The sequence below is a fragment of the Bombyx mori genome, chromosome 6 (assembly GCF_030269925.1).
Source record: "Bombyx mori chromosome 6, ASM3026992v2".
Taxonomy (NCBI): Eukaryota; Metazoa; Arthropoda; class Insecta; order Lepidoptera; family Bombycidae; genus Bombyx; species Bombyx mori.
Window position 1 is genome coordinate 1,841,514 of NC_085112.1, and position 22,103 is coordinate 1,863,616.

At 37.7% G+C, this 22,103-nt stretch overlaps 4 protein-coding genes across 6 annotated transcripts; 3 read left to right on the forward strand and 1 right to left on the reverse strand.

Annotated features, from left to right (window-relative positions):
• The first annotated feature begins 738 nt into the window (after window positions 1-738).
• On the forward strand, window positions 739-22,103 carry LOC101740052 (mitochondrial protein C2orf69 homolog). 2 transcript variants are annotated; one of them, XM_038011465.2, is made up of 10 exons: window positions 739-910; window positions 5,874-6,059; window positions 6,915-7,042; window positions 8,721-8,825; window positions 9,637-9,727; window positions 10,876-10,958; window positions 15,359-15,511; window positions 16,673-16,779; window positions 17,483-17,595; window positions 18,248-22,103. In XM_038011465.2, exons 2-10 carry the CDS (start codon window positions 5,895-5,897, stop codon window positions 18,377-18,379), a joined length of 1,077 nt encoding a protein of 358 aa, XP_037867393.1. In that variant the 5' UTR covers window positions 739-910; window positions 5,874-5,894; the 3' UTR covers window positions 18,380-22,103. The 2 variants fall into 2 exon arrangements, with proteins under 2 accessions (XP_037867393.1, XP_037867394.1); XM_038011466.2 differs by lacking the exon at window positions 739-910 and having other exon boundaries at window positions 5,919-6,059; window positions 6,903-7,042.
• Window positions 908-3,400, forward strand: LOC101739915 (TWiK family of potassium channels protein 18). Of its 2 annotated transcripts, XM_062668949.1 has the most exons (2): window positions 908-1,904; window positions 2,262-3,400. In XM_062668949.1, the coding sequence occupies exon 2, from the start codon at window positions 2,293-2,295 to the stop codon at window positions 3,319-3,321; it is 1,029 nt and encodes a 342-aa protein (XP_062524933.1). In that variant the 5' UTR covers window positions 908-1,904; window positions 2,262-2,292; the 3' UTR covers window positions 3,322-3,400. The 2 variants fall into 2 exon arrangements, with proteins under 2 accessions (XP_062524933.1, XP_062524932.1); XM_062668948.1 differs by having other exon boundaries at window positions 908-3,400.
• Window positions 10,997-14,452, forward strand: LOC119628609 (uncharacterized). Its single transcript, XM_038011468.2, has 2 exons — window positions 10,997-12,497; window positions 13,609-14,452. Exons 1-2 carry the CDS (start codon window positions 12,284-12,286, stop codon window positions 13,914-13,916), a joined length of 522 nt encoding a protein of 173 aa, XP_037867396.1. The 5' UTR covers window positions 10,997-12,283; the 3' UTR covers window positions 13,917-14,452.
• LOC119628608 (uncharacterized) lies at window positions 12,499-15,042 on the reverse strand. Its single transcript, XM_038011464.2, has 2 exons — window positions 14,483-15,042; window positions 12,499-13,563 (listed from the first exon to the last, which is right to left on the reverse strand). The coding sequence occupies exons 1-2, from the start codon at window positions 14,782-14,784 to the stop codon at window positions 12,678-12,680; spliced, it is 1,188 nt and encodes a 395-aa protein (XP_037867392.1). The 5' UTR covers window positions 14,785-15,042; the 3' UTR covers window positions 12,499-12,677.

Below are 22,103 nucleotides of genomic sequence, written 5' to 3' on the forward strand. Positions count from 1 at the left end.
CAACACTTTACGCTAGGCACGACCTTTAGCAATGAAGAGACCGACTCAGAGCTTCAGAAGAAGTAGAAGAAAGCTTAGTCACCTGTCAAAATTAAATTATTGTAAGATTTCTTGAGATTATTGTGACTTGAAATCAGACAAGAAATCAAAACAATCAATTTTATATGAGTTTGTAACGTTCTTTATATTTTAGATTATGAACTATGGAAGATTGTGTAATTCTAAATCACTAACAATCAACGTAGTAATAACAAAAAAATCTGTAGTAATTATTGATATCTGACATTGTAAAATTTATGAGATTATTTGTCCAGCTTCGGAAGACCACCTCTGTTCGGTGCATGCCGGGGTTTATAGGATTGGCGAAATTATTATATTCAGTTCGATGGAATCATGTCGCATGTCATCCCAAATTTCTATTATTTATAGCTCCTGTTTGACTTCCACAAATATTTGATGATGATTGATGATTTAAAAAATCAAACATTGTTCATGACAATCCATGTCACGATTGTTTTTCGGACTTAGAATCGGTGGTCATGCACGATTCTACGATAAATCGATGTTTTAATAATGTCAATGAATTGTCTACATCCCTAATTACAAACGAATTTAAAAAAAAGAATAATACATTAGACGTGCGCTAATCATGTTCGGAAAAGGATTGAACATGACATCGTTCTTTAGAGTGTCGGAACTAGTTCCAGTAAACATGTCCGCGGAACTGTTTAGTTCCGCGGACATGTTAAGTCTAGTAGCTGTTTGTAGCTGCTCAGTTCCGCGGACATATTAAGTCTGGTAGCTGTTTGTAGCCGTTTAGTTCCGCGGACATGTTAAGTCTAGTAGCTGTTTGTAGTGTAGCGAATCACGTATTAAATTATCATTAATTACACAATATTTTTCAAAAAAGGTATTATAATACAATTTTTTAAAAACACTATAAAAATAAATTGCCGCTGATGGCAATTATTACTATAATTATTATTTTGTAAGGTTTTTAATTTTAGGTTCATTGTTAGTTTGTTTCATAATTTATTAATGTACTATTCCACTTTGTCATTATTTCAATTAGTCTACTACTTTCATTATTTTTCAATGTATTGTACGATGCACCGGAAACTATAACCTATCAATTGTCAATTAAAATACCACGTTATTCTGATATACAACATATTGAGCTCGTTTTAGCTTTACAACCTTTTTCCCATAACCGAGATAACAATATATTTTATTTTCATTACGTAATGTAGCTAACAAAACTAGCGAAAGTGGTGAATGTTTTAAAATTCTCTAATTTTTTATTATGATTTTCTAAGAAATGGTCTACAAACACTTAAGGTTAAGTGCTCGTAAGAATGATGCATGGTCAAGGTCAAAATCCTAAGCAAAACATTTTAATTCATTCAACTATCGACTGTAACACGTAGGTCGTAGAACATAACTTCAATATTCATAAAAATGTAACGTGAAAGAACTCCACACGCAGTTGCATGCACTCGCTCCATCTCACTCCCTCGTATTAGCGCCATATTTCGCCTTATCTCTTTACGTGGACTCGTGTCGCTTCGGGACTCATTCGGGTGGACTCGCCGCGCCACGCCTCCGCGCCGCGCGATACCTATGCTCTAATCATGTCCGCATGTCCGTCATGTTCAACGCGTTCGTAGTTCCTGCATAACAGTACACTTGGAATGGAAATGGAACTGTCTGAACATGTTAATTTTGACAACTCGGATTGAATGATATAGTTCCATATGAGGACATAGTTCCAGGAACTATTTCTGTCCGGAACTACGCATGTCTATAATACATACTTTATACATAAATAAACATAAATATTTCATAATAGTCAGATTTCATAAATAAATAAATGCCATGAAACAAATTACAATGAAAAATTGACTGTAAGTATGGAATATTTTTAAAATTTTATTAGGTTTTTTGAACTTGTTGCTATTACTGTTCTTTAAACTAGACCTATTTTGTTTAATAATTGTACGGACGACAGCGACGAAGTCATTGACATAGTATATTTAAATCGACGGAAGAAGTAAATAGATTAAATAACATTTTGTAAAAAAAATGCGTGTCTGAGTTTATATTTTCGAAGTGTAATGTTTTGTAAATGGTTTTGTAATCATACTTCAAAAACATAGTATCTGGCATAATGCCAACCGGTGCTGGAAATAGAATGAATGACGCGCCTACTACACTAGATTCCAGTCATAATCCACATTAGTTTATTAATTTGCAATGGATAGACAACCTGTCAATGCGAGTTACCATGGTTCAATGAGGAGCCGGGACTCGTCGTCAACCGGAAGCGATGCAAGAGAGAAAATCAAAGATTGCTTCAGGAAATTCGTAGCGTTCATGTTCACGCAAGTGGGTGTTGGTGCTTTGGTTGTATGCTATGCCATACTCGGCGCTGCTAGCTTCATGCATATCGAAAAGGACAACCCTGATGAGCAACTCCAACACGTACGAAAGTGGAGACAAAGTTGTGCCGAAGAACTCTGGAACATAACAGTGGCAAACAACATTTTTAATGAGACTTCGTGGGTGTTAAAAGTGGACAAAGTTCTAAAAGTATTTCAAAACAATATTACAGCAGCAGTGCACACAGGCTACAATGGACGTTCCCCTGAGGATATATGGTCCTTTCCGGCAGCTCTTATGTATTCGTTATCTGTATTTACAATGATTGGATATGGAAACATCATACCTAAAACAATATGGGGCAAAATAGTGACCATAGCTTATGCATGCTTTGGTATACCTATTTACATTCTGTATTTTTGTAACATGGGTAAAGTATTAGCTCAAACATTTAAATGGTTGTACATAACAGCTCACGAGTGTAGCCGGAGAGATGATGCAGTATTCGAAGAGGGTGAGATTATACCTGTCAAAAGGAAGATAACTGTACCGTCAACAGCGTGTCTTTGGGTCATATCATTTTACATTTTAACAGGCACCATCATGTTCGGAGCCTGGGAGAAATGGAACTATTTAGATTCAACTTATTTCTGCGTGATAAGTTTATGCAAAATTGGTTTTGGTGACTTTGTACCTGGTGCCAACATATCAGATTCAGCTGGCGGGTCACACTTAAAGCTGGTTATAAATTTTATCTATGTGCTCCTTGGGATGGGTTTGGTGGCGATGTGCTATAATCTTATGTGTGAGGATGTGAGAGTTAAAGTTAGAGAATTAAAAGAAGACCTTAAAAATTGTCTTGACGATATTACCCTGAAGATAACAGTGTGCATGAATGACACGAAACATTTCCATCAAAAACAATCGAGACACGTTAAGTGAATCATTATATCTTTAAAACTTATTATAATATTTATTTGTTCTTGTATTGAATAATTGTTTTAATAAATCATGGAACAGTTTCATTTGTTTTTAATAAATAATTAATGTAGTAAAATAAATGCCCAAAAAGAAATAAGATCTTTGATTCTATTAAAAACAAAACAATTATATTTATGGTGGCCCGGCAAATTATTTGTGTATCAGTGGGAATCTTCACCTCTCACCTATTTAAACTGAAGGGCGGAGTACAATACAACTGCGATTTAGACCTCATATTTTAAGGTCTAGTAATGACGACTATGGGCTCTGATATCCATTTGACGTCAGAGATGAACTTACTCACTGATCTCTGAGATAAACAAGTAACAAAAAACGAACTGTGTTTCAAAATATCAAAATCTAAAACTAAATTATTATTTTTTATTGCCCTTGTTGGCAGACGAGCATCCGGCCCACCCGATGGTGAGTGGTTACGGTTACCGTCGCCCATGGACTTCAACATTTCCAGGAGCAAAGCCAAGTCGCTGTCTACCGAAAATAAAATCGGCACCCCACTTTAATTGATTTTCCAAAAGTGTAATGTCATTGTTATCGTCATCTCTCTGGCTCTACCCTTATCGGCAAATGGTAGCTGACAAAAAAATTAAATCGCGTCAATAGTCAATACTGAAATAATTATTATGACTTCTCTTTTCGATTCAAAATATGTATATATCTATAACGAATGTTTTATGTGTCAACATTTTTCACTTTCGCGTATATAGTAAGTGAACAAGAACACAGACTACCTGGTAGTAAGTGGTTACAATAAATGTATCGACACCTAGGATACCGATTGCGAATATTCAAGAACGTCTATACGTGATACAATTGAAATATTTTATTAAACAAACGTAAACAGAACAATGAGGTGGATAACTAATAAAAAACAAATATATAAGGACCGTTGACATGTCCACGCCAGTAGCAAATCGCCATCAGATTTTTTTTGTGTGTGGATTAGACTTTTTGTTGATATTTTGGCCAGCGTTCCCCTCCTCCTCGCATCGTTTTCCTCATTACTGAGGGTCGTGACTCCCCCGCTGCATCAGTTTCTCCCGTACGATTTCCCCCATCTGCTGCGATCCTTAGCTTCGTAAAGGACATTGTGGAAGTTAATGTTCAAAGAAGATCGTATTTGGTCCGACCATCTCGTGGGACTGCGTCCTCTGGGACGTTTACCATCTCCCTTGTTCTTTTTTTTATTTATTTTTTTATTGCCTTTGTAGGCAGACGGGCATACGGCCCACCTGATGGTGAGTGGTTACCGTCGCCCATGGACTTCAGCAATGCCAGGGGCAGAGCCAAGCCGCTGCCTACCGAAAACTTGTCTGTCAACATCAGCTGTTCAAGATTGTGACCCTCTTTACGAGCAATATATCCGAAGAATTCCAGTAACCTACAAGGCATATAGCAGCCGTGTATATGGCCAAGCGTTATAAACGCACAAAAACGTCTTTATAAAACTGTAATTTAAGAGACATTTTGACGAAAATGTTTACAAACTGTATACCCACAAGTGATCTTTTTCTATTAGCGAAGACCGTACCGTAATCGATTGATTATTTTAAAAGAAATAAAGGCTGACATAGACTTCGTTTTATATTATTTAGATAATAAGTAATAACGGCCGTCTGGTGTAGTGGTAAGTGACATGGTCACTACACAAGGGGGTCGCGGGTTCGAATCCCGCCAAGGGAGGATATTTGTATGATAAAATTAAATATAAAAATGTCTTTTTCAGGTTTATGGATGTATATTAAATATATGTATGTGTATAATAAAAATATTACATTTATTTCCGTTATCTGGTACCTTTTTTTTTTGTAACACAAGTTCTTTACGAACTTACCACGGGACCAGTTAATGTGGCGTGATTGTTAGTAAATATTTATTTATTTATTATTATTTATTTATTTAAAGTTAAAATATTTCTAACAACATTCACACTATTGGTCGTATTAAGATCTAAATTAACCAAAGACCCACGCGTTCAGCCGACAATCATCGTCCAATAAAAATACTTTATTTTTTTAATCCAGTAATGTTTTATCAAAAACTCGCCCAAAAACATGGCAGTACTCTCTGGAAATTCTATAATTCGCTATGGCATCTTATTTCCGGTAGCCGCTCAATATTAGTAGGGTATAAAATTGTCTGTCCTAAGCAACGACGATGTTCACGATTGACTTCCACGGTGAAGGATTAATATCGTGTAATAAAAACCAAACCCGCAAAATAATAATTTGGTTACTGGTGGTAGGACCTCTTGTGAGTCCGCACGGGTAGGTACCACCGCCCCGCCTATTTCTTCCGTGAAGCAGTAATGCGTTTCGGTTTGAAGGGTGGGGCAGCCGTTGTAACTATACTTGAGACCTTAGAACTTATATCTCAAGGTGTGTGGCGCATTTACGTTGTAGATGTCTATGGGCTCCAGTGACCACTTAACACCAGGTGGGCTGTGAGCTCGTCCACACCTCGAAGCAATAAATAAATAAATGTGTGGTTTTCAGGCTGGACATCGTCCCTTAACGATGATGGAACAGAGAGTCGCTAGTGTGACTAGTGACGAGCAGTCGCCGCTGCGGTTACGACGTGTCTTTGGATTTAAGGGTCGCGTGAACGACACCCTGTTCCACCCGGCAACGGTGCGCGTTGCACCCCAGCAACTTTTGGTCTATTTCGGTGGTGACATACAGGTGGGTAGGATGAATTTATCCTAAACTGTCAATTTCAACGTACCTATGTGCTAAGTAAATAATAATAATAATAAAAAACCGACTTCTCGATTGGAATACATTAATTAAACACAATAATACGATCACCTTGAACGTAGTTCACCTTACTGTATTGTTTTCAAATAATAATTTGCAAAATTTTAATCGAACAACATGCATAAGACTTATAATTGAATATCGAACCTCTTTTTTAAATCGGTTAAAATGAATAAATAAAAAAGTTATTTCAAAAGAAAGTTATTTTAATTACTTGGCGCTTGAAAATGAAAGTGAAATGCTAACAAGCTATCTGTGAACACAGTCACATAACAGAGATACTATTTTTTTTTGTGACCGATACTAGGTCGTCTTGTGAGATCTTGTCAGTAATGACCTCACGTACAAATTACACGGCTACGTACATATGGGCCTAGGTAATTTGACGCCATTTGACCCATGAGCACTTCATTCTCAGATCACGCATAATTTCTTCCCGCCAAAACTAAGCAGAATGAGGGTATATTCCTTTGCGGATGCAAGCTTTGGATTAGTTTTTATTCAGTCGTCGTGGTGGTCGGTCGTTAACAAGAACGCAACGCAACGTATTTACCAAAAAATAATTCGGCCGCTAACGATTTGATTTTTATTTATTTATTAGCACTTTAACAAATTAAATAAATAAATAGATAAAGGTACTATACCAAAATCAGTTCTGTGGCAGCACAGTTTGAACGCAGTGAGAGCAGACGTCTGAGTAATACGTGTCTTAAAGTCTTAACTAAACTGTTATGAATCTTTCTAGAAATATTTCATTAAAATGGGCAGTCTGATCTATAGGACTACCCAGAAATAATGGAGGCACATCACGAGAACTGTAAATACGTGAAGTGGAACCTCGAGAACGTGGCTAAGATGCTCAGGAACAACTTCCCGACGAAGCACATACTCATAGTTAGGCCATCTAGGTGAGATTCAAGATTGATGACGTAATAAGAATGTTTATGCAAAACAACATTAAGGCCGTATGGCTCCAGCGCCCTTTGTATCGCATGTCGCTGTGAGAATTAAGAAAAAATGTAGCTTTTATTCAGAGCAGGGCAGACAAATATTTTTTGTATGGAAACTAGCGACATCTTGTAGCGGATGCCTCTAAACTTATATGTTGTTATTGTTGTTAAAATTAAGGTATTTAATTATTGTATAAATAAACACAAAGAAATACAAGCCTTTATTTGTTATAGACAAATTGATTAAATTTTATCAATTTGTTGTTTCTGAAAATTTACAAAATCCTTCATTAAAAATAAGATATAGAATAAGTAATACGGTACTGCCATCTACAGGAGCAATGGGAAACTAATCAATGCGAAGCCATCTAGTGGCCGACACCCATAAATTTTTTTGTTGAGTGTTTGAATTGCCTATCTATAACTAATTTATGTGTATCTATGATTCGGAACACCTGAAGCGCACGCTGCACGTGTTTATTAAAAACTCAAACCGTAATATAAAGTATTTAATGAGCTGGATTTGTCAATAAATAATTTCTTAACAAATAATGAGTTAGGGTGAACCGTGATGGAGCAAAACGCTCTGCGAATGACGCGCTTTGAATTTTTAAAAGCCTACCCTTGTACACACTACTTTGCATTACATTGCCATTAGGAACTGTGAACTTTGTAGGCAGCGGCTTGGCTCTGCCCCTGGCATTGCTGACGTCCATGAGCGACGGTGACCACATACCATTAGGAGGGCCGTATGCTCGTCTGCCTACAATGGCAATAAAAAAAAAGTACAACAATCCTGCTATTTCTGTCTTGACGCAGTCGCGCACTCGTGAAACTTCGCCCTCATGTCTCATGGTGGGTGGTGGTATTCGCGTTGTAATGCCCCAAGGTTCTGGTTCAACCACTTGACACCGCGTGGCACGTGAACTCGTTCCCGTCTATATCTATCTATACAGTATCTAAGAAGTATGCAACATGTAGCAAAATCCTATACGAACAATGAGGGTGTTTTTGGAATTTATATATACACTTTTGTGAAAAGCATTTTTTTATTGCTTGGCTTTGTAGACGAGCTCACGGCTCACCTGGTGTTAAGTGTACTCTTTTCCAAAATCATTGATTCGTTTGAAGGTATTTCACTTATTACCCGATCATGAAACCATAGTTAAACTGCTGAAATTGAAAATAAGATTTTTTTATTATATACTCGTAATATCGAGGGGTGAAAAGCTATTTGGTTTAAGCGCCTATACGCGATATTTATCTTCGTTAGGAATGGTGCGTTTTATTTGGTATTAGCACTTTGATATTTTTAATTGAACTTCAATTACTCCATTCAAATATGTAGCCGAAGAAGTTTTATTGTTATGATATTTTTTCCAAATTTTAAAGTTTAAATGGCTCTCCTGCAAATTTGCAATTATGTCACTTAAACCAAACAACTTTTCCCTTCTATATAATGAGAGCTGCTTTACTCAATCGTGTCTGAGAAACGTTTTACCCTTTGGCTCAAATAACCCATATTTGTCTGTCTTAGATTTCAAACTCGCGAAGCTTTGTTGCATCATTATAAAATACTCAGTTTCCACGAAGACACCAGGGTTTTCGAGTTAAATTAAAATTTGAATCCCCCCAGGATAGAATACAAAAGCTTCAGTTGCTACGACAACTTCGTTCCCAGCAACAACGCCGGCGTGCCGGAACACACCCCCACTCACAACGCCCTCCAACACCTGGAACGGTAAGCACGTGTAGCTAAAGCTACTATTTATTGGCACAATACACCTTTACTTTACAATATACTTACAATATAATTATCAATATATACTTACAATATACTTCTTTTTTTAACGGTAGGCAGCGGTTTGGCGTCCATGGGCGACAGTAACCACTCACAGTCAGGTGGGCCGTATGCTCGTCTGCCTACAAGGGCAATAAAAATAAAGAACTTTGGTTTTCAAGGGAAGCGTTGGCACTCTGTGAGGTCTATGGACTTCGGTAACCGGACGAGGAGTCCGTTTTTTCTTTTTTTTCCTACCTAAGCATCAGCTTAGGTAGGCTATCAAGCCTTGAGAGGCCATTTCGGCGTAACCTTAACTAGTAGGTGAGCTTACGGGGCTCAAACCTGACGACGTTGCTAACACGAACCCTAACAAGCAGTGCTTCGCTGAATCTACCACCGGATCGGAAACGCGACCCACTGAGAAAATCCGGCGAGAAACTCGGTGGGCTATCAGGAGTAATTATTATTGTTATATATTATTGAACAATAAAAACTGGTAAAGTTGAGGCCAATACCGCTTACTGACTTATCGCGATTTCCAACGTGCTAATCACATCTTCGTTTCCGTGTATTTCTCAAACACTTCAACGTTGCTGAGATATTAGATTTAGGTTTTAATTTTTTCATTAAAAAAAACTGATACACATTATACACATACAGTACAAAATAAACAATACAGTAGCAGCGACAACCTTAAATAACGTTAAGTTGACAACCCTAAATAACATTAAATTGACAATCTTAAATCACATAAAGTTTTTTTCTTCAGATTAATAAAATCGGTTGGCGAACGTTTGAAAGATGTGTCGAGTCCTCCTCCTCCTTCGCTCCCAGAAGAATCTCAACCAGAACAGCCCAATGTGAGTATTATTTTGCATATTAATCGTATTTTATTTCAATAATGGTTCTTTGTATTCACTCTGCAGCTATATATTTTTTCGAACACTTGGTGAAAAGATCCGACCCCCCCTTTTTTTTCCGGGCAGGGGGCCGAACGATTCGAACGCTCCCCTGTCCGATCTCTAGGTTTGACATTCGTTAAATTGGCATAATCTTTCCCCACTATCCATTATCAATGGACATCTCAGTTCATCTTTCGTATGTGTTTATAAGAAAAGTGCGTACGAAATTTCGCGAACACATTACAGCATGCAGCAGAGATGCGAATGTTGCGATGGATGTGTGGAGTAACGAGAACGGATAGAATACGGAATGAATATGTTAGAGGAAGTCTGAAAGTGCACCTGTGACAGAGAAGCTGAGAAGTGCGCGTTTGGGATGGTATGGACATGTGATGAGACGAAATGAAAATGAGGTTGGTAAGAGAGTGCTAACTATGAACGTGGAGGGTTTTAGAAGAAGAGGTAGAACTAAAAAAATGAATGGATTGCGTGAAAGACGACATGTGTAAGAAAGGAGTGAGCGAAGAAATGGTATATGATAGAGGAGTATGGAAATAGAAAACATGTTGCGACCCCAGGTGACTGAGAGAAGGGTAGGAGAATGATGAATGATGATGATAAAGTGTGGGAAGACGTTAAGGGTCATAGTTCTCGGGTAATTTGTTAAAAGAAAAGGTCACGATTTTCCTTCCTTACAAAATATGCAACCTTATCATGAAAATGTCGTTAGCGAAATTCAGGCATTTGGAAAATGTATTTTCTTTCTTTTTATTGCTAAGATAGACGAACGAGCTCACGAACCACCAGATGTTAAGTGGCCCTCCGAGACCATAGACATCAACCGTGTGAATGCCGCCACCAATCGTGAGACATGAGTTCTAAAGTTTCAGTTTGAATAGTACAAAGACTGGCCCGCCCTTCAAATCGAAACGCATTACTGTTTCACGGCAGAAATAAGCAGGGTGGTGGTACCTACTCGCGCGGACTCACAAGAAGTCCTACCACCAGTAAGACGTTCATTTGGCATCGATATATTTCTTTAAGGATCCGTACTGACGAAGTCTTTGTCACCTCGAGGCTCATTGTTCTTCGTTGTTTCATTGCAGAAATATTCGTGCAGCTCACCAGATGGAGCCTCAACCAGCAGAGCGGACCGAGCCGGGAGTCTGGGGGACGCGAGAACCGCGCCGTGAGTAGTAGGTTTTGTTCCAATCGGTGTTGTCTTATTTAAAATTACATAAAATACCATTTTATTTATTTATTTATTGTTAACACAGAAGTAGAAACACAATCATAATTTGCTACTGTGCTTGAACTAGGTGATAAAACCTGTATCTCAAGCAGCAGTATATCAACTCTTTAATCCTTTTAGTGTTTTGGGGATGACGGGGAAGGGAAGATCTTTCACTAGTGTTTTGGGGATGACGACGGAGGGAAGATGTTCTACCGAGCTGGTAATATTGCTAGGTAGACCGACGGTCCGTATGTTGTTGTTCGGAACTTGTATATATGCGAACTTATCTTGAGAATGTCGTAAGCGAGATTCAGGCGTCTGTCAAATATCTAGCCACAGTGCTGAGCTTGTTGTACATGTTTTGCAGAAATTCATTTTTTTTATAAGGGATTGTATGACCTGGTTACTAAGACCTTTAGGTCATGTCTTATTTTAATTTATATTCTTATTTTTATGAAAAATGATAATATGGAGTGAAATTAAATGAAGATGATTAATTTGAGACATTAAATCAACTGGGATGAAATTAAATGAAATGAGATGAGCTGATGATATGAGATGAAATATAATCTCAGTAAAATAGTGGTCATTTATTGAGATTTTTTCAGTGGAATTTTTGGAGAATCTCGAGAAGTTACGTCCAGCGGCTTTGTTTCATTTTCCCTCAAATGTGAACTTTCACAGATATGAAACAGTTAATAAACCACATTTATTACACATTTAAACTTGAAGAAACACTAAATAGACAAAATAAAACAAATCACACAAATTCACTCTTCGCGTTCCCACCAAAAAGTCCTGGAGAAATTGCAAAACAATATACTTTTTAAAAGTGCCTTATAAAAAATAAATTCAAATAGTAATGCTAAATTCACATCAAAATTATTTATTTTAGGTTATTTACAAACGCTATTAACTTATTAAAAACGTTATACACGCGCGCCCTAAGACACGTCCGTACAGGTCGATGCCAAATACCAATAATCAAACTGTGAAAATAGGCCTAGGCCGCACTACGGTGAAACCGCTGCGGTTATTAACCGTGTGAGTTTATGAAACACGAAAACGAATACAAGCGGCCGCACTTGCGGTTTTTTCCCGCGACTGATTTTAAAACCGCGAAATGTTACAAAATTGTTGCGGAAAAAAACCGCAACAAAATTTGTAATCCATAGAACTAAGTGGTCGCACACGCACTATGCGTTAACCGCGGGCGGTTTTTGGGCTAGTATTCGGCCGACTGCCGCAAAGAATAGTTGTGTTGTCGTCTCGTCACAATTATGTCGTCGACCGAGTCGGAGTCTGTTTCAAATGCAGAGTACGAAAGTTTATCCCAGAAAATCATCGTGGAAGTACAGAAAAGACCAGCTTTATACGATACTACTTTGCGTCAATACAGTGATAGAAATGTGAAAAATAAACTTTGGGAGGAAGTTTATCACAACGTAGTTAATAATTGGATGACACTGTCGGAGGCTGAGAAAAAAAAGAAGGGTAAGTTTTTAAAGAGTATTTATTTATTACAAAGAACTCAAACTAAAAAAGTCGAACCCTTATAACGAAAGCTACTTTAGTTTTGTTACCTATTTTTAAGGAGATGTTGTTTTGAGTTAACAGTGAAAATTCTGTTTTTGGCATTAATTAGTTACTATACTTCTGAGGGTGAGATATCTTTTAAATATTTTCATATTGCCAACTCAACGCGCCCACAGTAGATGTAAAATAATCAGCAAACAAATTTCTTACATCTATAACGTTATTGCTAGAACGCGTACGAATTGAAGCAATACCCTGCATCTCTGAAACTTGAAACGATTCATTAAGCTGTTTACCGTCATGTTGTCTTACAAAGTTGTGCAATATGCAACAAGCTTTAATAATATGGTCGCAAAAATCTAATTTCACATCTAATGGTCTATGTAAAATACGCCATTTATTTGCCATGATCCCAAATGCACATTCGACAGTCCTTCTGGCATAAGATAATCTATAATTATAAACTCTTTGTTTTATGGATAAATTTCTATTTGGATATGGCCTCATTAAGTGCTCCATAAGTGGAAAAGCTTCATCGCCTACGAAAACAAACGGTAAAGGTCCGACTTCCTCATAATCAGGTAATGTTGCAGATTCTGGTAAATGCATTTGGTTGTTCAAAAACCTTTTGCCAAAATTTGAGTTTTTAAAAACGCTAGAGTCGCTATTCGATCCATATGCCCCAACATCTATAGCAGTAAAGCAATAGTCTGCATCAGCTATAGCTAATAATATTAAAGAATAATACTTTTTGTAATTGAAGGCTTCTGAACCAGTATTTTCTGGCCTTTCTATTCGTATATGTTTTCCATCTATGGAACCAAGACAATTAGGAAAATGTGTTCTTTCAAAATAAAAATTTGCTATATTTATCCAATCCTCTTCTGTTTTTTCAGGCATATATGTAGGTTGCAAACATATCCACAAACTCTTGCATGTGTGTTCAATTATTTCACTCAGAGTTGTTGTGCCGATCAAATATTCAAAATACAAGGACTTCATACTATTACCACTGGCAAGATACCTGAAAAAACAACATTATATTATTATATTTCTATTTTTGTTACAGGTAGTACAATACAAAAGAAATGGAAGAATATGCGCGACAGTTTTTCTAAAGAATTAGCTATACAGCGTGGTAAATCTGGTCAAGGTGCTATAAAAAAGAAAAAGTACGTTCATTTCGATTCACTGTTGTTTTTGGTACCATCTTTACAAAAAAGGGAGACTAGCAGTAATATCGAATTTACTTCACAAGATAACCCTGATACGGACTTATCTGAAACCCTTCCACTAAGAATAGTAATCGAACCCCATCCAGTAAGAAGGCTTCCAAAAGCCGAAGTAGCTGTGAAGATTATGAACAAAAATTGTTAAATTTTTTGAATACAAAGGAGAATGCGTGTGAATATGACGAAGATATAAACTTTTCACAAATGATTGTACCAATGTTACGGAAACTTAATGACGATCAGAAACATTTTGCCAAAGTAGAAATTATGAATATTTTGCAAAAAGCCAAATCTTTCTATCCATTCGAAACACCAATTCGTAATCAAAGACCAAGATCACATTTGTCATTCACGCAAACGTCGTCTCCGCAATCATATTATACATATTCCCCATCTCCACCTCCAACCATGCCGATAATGCCACCAGTTTCAACACCAGTACGACAGCTTGTGTCAGGACCTGCAAAACAAACCATCTATTTGCCACTTAATACTCCTGTTCCACCAACATTACAAGCAACCGTGCATTCTCTTCAAGAACTCGAGCAACAAGAACAACAGTTACAATATGCACAAAATGAACAAGAAGAGCCTACAGCAGCCAATTATCTGTCGAAATTTCAAGAACAATAATTTTTAAAAAAAAATTTACCAATAAAAATACCTATAAAGTACAATATATATGCATGTGTGTGTAATTTTATTTCTTACCTCAAAGTCACAGACAGACGCTCCTCTGGTGAAATACATTTGCGAAATTTTGTATCCATGAAGGTGATGTATGGACGCACGTTGTGCAAAATTTTATCGAAGCTGGCCACTGACATTCGAAAGTAATTGAAAAATTTATCTGGATGTTCTCTTAAAATTTTATACTTTTTCTGAAAGAAACCTTTCTCAAATCTACGGCTAGTGAGTGGATGTATCCAATATTTGCGAAATTTTCGTTGACGTCTTTTTTTTCTATTTCTTAGTACCAGAGCAACAATACATACTGCTCTTTTGAAATCCATCTTCAAACTGTGAAAATCACGAGCGGTTTCGCGGTTTATAATCGTAGTGTGTACGTCTCAAGCGGTTTCGCGGTTATAGCGGTTAACCGCTCCCGGGAAAAAACCGTAGTGCGGCCTAGGCCATAGTCGGTATTTTGACGCTCCGCACGTTATACTCATTAATAAAGAGTTGATCTATCGACGGTTCGCGCTCTAAGAGTTAATTTGCCTTTGAATATCACAGTTTTGTGATTACTCGTTTAATAAATCAAGACACAATTTTATGGTTTTTTATGGTCACAAATCAATATGGGTGCGTCATTTCGGATCCTGCCGATCCACTAACGGTGCTTTTAGGTGCCTCAAGCACCGGTCATCGTTCTCGTCGAACCCGTCGCTTGCGAAGAAGGGCTCGACGAGAGAATTAACGCACAGACAGCCCACTGAGTTTCTCGTCAGGTTTGAGCTCCGTGAGCTCACCTACTAGTTAAGGTTACGCTGAAATAGCCTCTCAAGGCTATCAGCTTAGGTAGGGAAAAAAAAGTATGGGTGGTCGAAACCAGGTTTTCCTGTTTAACGATTTGTTTCGTTACAGTTCTGAAAGCCCCGTATCCTGGGATAAACTGTCCCTGGAAGGCAGTCGCGTGACCCTGGTCGGGTTCAGCAAGGGCTGCGTGGTGCTCAATCAGATGCTGTACGAGTTTCATTATACGAGTACGTTGACCCCCTCGGACTCAAAGGCGCTCAGGTAATGCATCATCTATTCTCTATTGTCAATTAATTGACTAATATTACTTATTTATTTATTTATGTATTAGGCACACAATACACATCACAAGCTAAAAATATACATAAAAAACACAAGTAAAAAGAAACAAAATCATGCATCAAGGCAACATAAGCCATGTGCGCACGAATAAACAAGACAAAGTGCTGAATATGTACACAATGTTTCTAACAACTCTAGGACAAAACAACACGAAAACTAATATAACTTATAATGCAAGGAAATAAGTTTATTCACAATATACAATTACACTACTTAACCTATTATTACCAGTTATTATTACTACTAATAACTGGGAACAAATCACTCACGGTCATCCGGGCCCAAATGGAGAGAGATTCCCTGCATAGATAATTCACATAAATTAGTTATAGATAAGCAACTCAAGCGCTCAACAAAAATGTTTACGGGCGTCGGCCACTAGATGGCCTCGCATTGATTAGTTTCTCATTTCTCCTGTAGATGGCAGAAACATGTTACCTATCCTATATTTTATTTGCAATGAAGGATTTTATAAATTTTCATTACTGGTAGTAGGACCTCTTGTGAGTCCGCACGGGTAGGTACCACCGCCCTGCCTATTTCTGCCGTGAAGCAGTAATGCGTTTCGGTTTGAAGGGTGGGGCAGCCGTTGTAACTATACTGAGATCTTAGAACTTATATCTCAAGGTGGGTGGCGCATTTACGTTGTAAATGTCTATGGGCTCCAGTAACCACTTAACACCAGGTGGGCTGTGAGCTCGTCCACCCATCTAAGCAATAAAAAAAATTCAGAAACCACGAATTGATAAAATTTAATCAATTTGTCTATAACAAATAAATACGTGTATGACTTAGAATTTTTTTTATTTTCTGTGCTTAGTCATACAATAATTAAATGCCTTAACTTTAACAACATATAAGTTTAGGGGGTTTAGAGTTTTAATTATGAATGTGAAAGGCTTTAGAGGAAGAGGTAGACCTAAGAAGAACTCGATGGATTTGCGTGAAAGTAAGATGGGAGTGAGTAATATAATATAATATAATATATATAATGGTATATGATGTATGGAAGGAGAAGACATGTTGTGCCGACCCCAGGAGAATGATGAATGATGATGATGATGATTGAATTATTTACAGGTTCATAAATCGTATAGAAGCTATGTACTGGCTGGATGGCGGCCACGCCGGCGGGAAGAACACTTGGATCACAGCTAGGGGACTACTGGAAACCTTGTCTAGATTAGGTAGGAGACTTCATGACAACTTAACTCACTTCATTGTTTAATCATTATTATTATGTAGACTTGCAGAGAGAGAAATTTGAAATTAGTTATAAAACATTAATAAAAATTGAAATAAACCTTATAACGAATTAAAGTTATTTCAGTCGAAGGTATTGTTTAATGATGTGTGAATAACCAATATTTAACTTATATTATACATAAAAGATAGGTAGCTGATGTAAACATAATTAATCAGTTTTCCTTTATCTACTAAAACTCACTAACTGTAAGCATGGCGGTCGGGCCCCCGCCCCGCCCGCGTGCTCTCCCCTCAGAGACCCGCGAGAGGGCACAAATAGGTTCTTTTTTATTTCTTACCTAAGCTGATAGCCTTGAGAGGCTATGTCAGCGTAATCGGGCGAGTAGGTGAGCTCACGGGGCACAAACCGGGAGTGTTGCTAACACTGGCCCTAGCAAGAGCAGTGTTTCGCAGAATCTACTACCGGATCGGAAACGGGACCCACTGAGAAGATCCGGCGAGAAACTCAGTGGGCTGTGCCTGAGGGCTAATTTACTCGTCGAGCCCTTCGTCGCAAGCGACAGGTTCGGCGAGGGCGGTGACCGGTGCTTGAGGTACCTAAAAGCACCGTTAATAGATCGGGAGGATCCGTAATGTGTTACAAGTAGGGATGTGCGCGTTAAACCCTTATATTTTTTCTTCCAGATATGACCATATACGTCCACGTGAGCCCGTACCAAGTCAGGGACGAGAGCCGACCCTGGATCGGGCGAGAGGAGAAAGCCTTCTCGACATTACTTAAAACCTTTAGAGCGAGAGTAAGAGATTTGAGAGTATTATAAGTCATTTATTATTCTATTTCTACTGCGTTCTTGGTTTTTTTTTAATGCTTAAGAGGGTGGATGAGCTCACGGCCCACCTGGTGTTAAGTGGTTATTGGAGCCCATAGATATTTATAACATAAATTCCGCCACCCATCTTGAGATATGAGTTCTAAGGTCTCAGTATAGTTGAACAGCTTCCCCGCCCTTCAAACCGGAACGCATTACTGCTTCACGGCAGAAATAGGCAGGGTGGTGGTGCCTACCCGCGCGGACTCACAAGAGATCCTACCACCAGTAATTACGCAAATTTTAAATTTTCGGGGTTGATTTTTCCTTCACCGTGCAAGTCAGTTGTGAACATTTGTTATGTACATATGTCATTAGAAAAAATGGTACCTGCTAGCAGGATTCGAACACCGGTGCATCGCTACATACGAATGCACCGGACGTCTTACCCTTTAGGCCACGACGACTTGAAACTTGACTTGGTGTTGATGGTCGATTCCGCTGCTAGGTAGACTGACTTCATGTCTCAAGGTGCTGTTTGATAAACGCTTCACACCAATTGAGTAGCAATGTAACCGATTTTATCAACAACAAAAAAAGGACTCATTACGTTTGTTATACTCCACAATTCTATGACCAGATACATAGATACATGCATGGCCGATCGAAGTCTCCTCACTCGCTGGACATGCATTTCGAGGTGCTGGCCAACTTCAAGCAGGTCCAGGACCTCGACCCTCGACAGCAGGACTCTTCAGACGAGGAGATATAAGTCAGCTACGTATCAGGGCTCCGGACGCCGGCGACCTGAAGACGGGAGCTGGTATTGGGAAATTGTAATCCAAGTGATGACATTTTTTAATTGCTGAAAAAAAAACGACAAATTGAGGGTGATCTCTGAAAACTGGTCTAATTAATAAATGCATTGAAAAAAATCTGTATAATTAACAAGAATGGATGAGTTGAGTGATTTCAAAATGCTTGGCAATACTTCATGTCGGTTGTAAATTTATTGTATAGATAGCTGTTTAGTATGTAATTATGATTTTATTTATTTATTTATTTTGTATACTATAACCTGTCTTTAGATATTTACGTGTAGTGTTAAGAAAAACAATATCATAGGTGGTGAGTACATGACAATGTCCAGTGACATGTCCATCTCAAGTAACCATTTTATTTTTTATTCTAGTGGATCTTGAGGCATTGTTCTTCTAAGTCTTCTTGTAGTCATCTGGTTGTGGTCTATTAGATGTTTAGCAAGGTTATGTGGATAGGGTTCGAATTTTTCATGATAAAATTCAGCTCTATGGTTATTTTCCCGCCATGAGAAACTCCTTTGCCCCTCTCGTAGTAGACAGACCACTCAATTGTCCGCGGCTGCGCTTGACAGTTGGTAACCATATTTGGAAGCCGCGTATGGTGACGCAGAGCAAGTGCCATTGGGAATCGCCGGATCTATTCAGTGGGTCGCGGTTACGATTCGATAATAAATAAATAAATATTTACTAACAATCACGCCACGTTAACTGGTCCCGTGATAAGTTCGTAAAGAACTTGTGTTATAGGTACCAGATAACGGAAATAAATGTAAGATTTTTATTATAGTAGGTAAGCTCACGGGCATCGATATATTACCACTAGATAACGCATCACATACAAAAACCAAACACAAATATGGCATCGACTAACTGATCTGACTACACCATCAAGTGGAGAAAAACGATGTATAATATAATAATTGTAACCTAAACTATGCCTTTTCCCCAAGCAATAAAGTGCAGTTTAGATTATTTTAACATTCACTTACGACCTTACGCCACGAATGACAGAAAAAGATAGTTTTTTACAATAACTTTTATTCCAAATTTAACCTTATCTCCCTAAAAATAAAGCAAAAATTTCAACGCATAGCATTTTCTTACGCCCTTTTAAACTTACGATATTAAGACTTTACTGCTCCGAACAGAGTATTACGGAGTCGCACTTTATACTTTTGGAGTTTACTCCTTTAGAATCGATTTACATATATAGGCCCGGGGTATGAAAATTATGGGGACCAAAATCGTACTAGCATGTCACACGAAATGCGTTATGCGCCTGATTGCGCATGTCACACGAAATGCGTTATCGCAGGTGACGCCGGGCTGCTGCGCCGGCAGTCCGCCACAAAGCCTCGTACTGATCGCGCGTTTCTCTCATTATTGTATTTTCATATATTTGTTAGTCGTTTGTTTTGTGTCTCGTTAATTTGTTAATAATCTGTAGTGTATCGTGTTGTCGTAATATAGAACTATTTCTCGTATTGTTTCGTTTAATTTTTTATATCCAGTAAACTCCAGTCGTGCGTCGGAGCGGACACACACACTTTTTTTGTAAGAATATTTTGAGTAATTTATTTTTTATTATGTTTTTTATTCATATTCATTCAATTTTTTCAATTTAATTCCTTATGATTAACAACAAATATTGTATAACTATAGATAATTATACATAAGTTAGCTATATTGTACCTTGCACATCGGTGGGGAAAATGGATAAGAGCTTTTTAAATCACAACAATATAATCCCCATCAAATTGTTTTATTTATTAAATACATGTCAGATTCGGTAAAATGGTCTGCACAAACCACACTGGAGCAATTAGGTTTGAAATAATTGTTGCTTCTTTTTTCTTTTATTACTCTGTTGTTAAATCTGTAAAAATGTAAAAACAAATTCCAGTTTACAGATTTCACTTCGCCGTCCGTTGTACAGACGTCTGTTGCATTCGTATCTGATCTAGCGATACACGGGGTGTTCGAATCCCAGGCGGGTACCAATTTTTCTAATGAAATACGCACTTAACAAATGTTCACAATTGACTTCCACGGTGAACGAATAACATCGTGTAATAAAAATCAAACCTGCAAAATAATTTGCGTAATTACTGGTTGTAGGACCTCTTGTGAGTCCGCACGAGTAGGTACCACCACCCCACCTATTTCTGCCGTGAAGCAGTAATGCGTTTCGGTTTGAAGAGTGGAGCAGCCGTTGTAACTATACTTGAGACCTTAGAAGTATATCTCAAGATGGGTGGCGCAAATGCGCAAATGACAGCGTAAATAGGCTGTAGATGTCTATGGGCTCCAGTATAACCACTTAACTCCAGGTGGGTTGTGAGCTCGTCCACCCATCTAAGCAATAAAAAATAAAAAAATATGTGACTCCACTACACTTGTTCTGAAATAGCCCTATTTCATCCTTGTCTTGCATGTAACCGTTATTATGTGTGCGAAAGAAATAACTGCGAAGCAAAATAATAGGATTTAATTTCTTGAAGTACTAATTTGGTAAGAATAACTGATTTATTTCAAATATTTATCACTATCTGTTAATAAAAATTATAAAACTTACCAAAAATACTAAATTTCATGTTGTTTTCTCTTTATAAGCGTGTTTTTTACATCTTTTTACAGCGCATTTTATGATCGTTTCCACTCGACGGTCGGCGTGACACTGACGGCAAAACAGTGCTTAATATGAATCTAAGCACTGTTTTGTTTGGTTACTTTCGACGCCTTTACGCGGGATCTAGTGGTAACATATCGATGCTCACGGGGCTCAAACCTGATGACTATTTTAAGACTATGTTAAGAGTATCGAATGCTTTCATTAAAAATATATAAAAATAAACGCATTAATTAGTGAGGTAAAATGTATTATTAGACAACAGGTATAAACAACGAAACCTCTAGAACAGGGATGGGCAAATATTTTGATAGTCGGGCCACATTGCAGATGAAAATTTGACCTCGGGCCAAACAGTTTTTTTTTCAAATTTTATATTGTGCGACTATTATACATACTTGTAATTGTTCAATTATCATAATATTTTCGATCAGGAGGTGCTGAAAAGAGCGGTTGTCCGGGAGAAAATTTTTGCTCCCACCGGCTCTAATAACGTGTATAAGTATTGCTTAATATTTTATCTAAAGAAATTTATGCACCAATTTATGTTAGACAAAAACTAATATTTGTGTTTTTAATAATAATATATTCAATGCTTCACGGGCCAGACCAAATTCTACCGCCATTTGCCCAGGCCTGCTCTAGAACCTACTGAAAGACCTTGGCTCTAGAGCCGGTTTTTATCAAATTTGATTAAACTAGGAGGGGAATGCTGAGGATAGACGTGGATGTTATGTGCATTTAAAGGGTCTCCCTAAACCCACACCAGGGTCAAAATTCCAGTGGGATTCTTCAGATAATTTCCTCTCTCTGCAACTCGATGGACCGGACATCCGTAGTGTGTGAACTAAGATTTTCGTCTCAACGATATATTGTTTTTTTTTTTAATAAAATGTATATTTTGTTTTAATATATTATAGCATTAGCTAAGGTTCTGTAGGCGCGCTGTGGAACTCGGTCGGACGTGATTATAAGATGTATAAAAATATTTTAGATACTTCTTTGATTGTACTAATTGAAATCAATAAAAAATCCATAACATATCA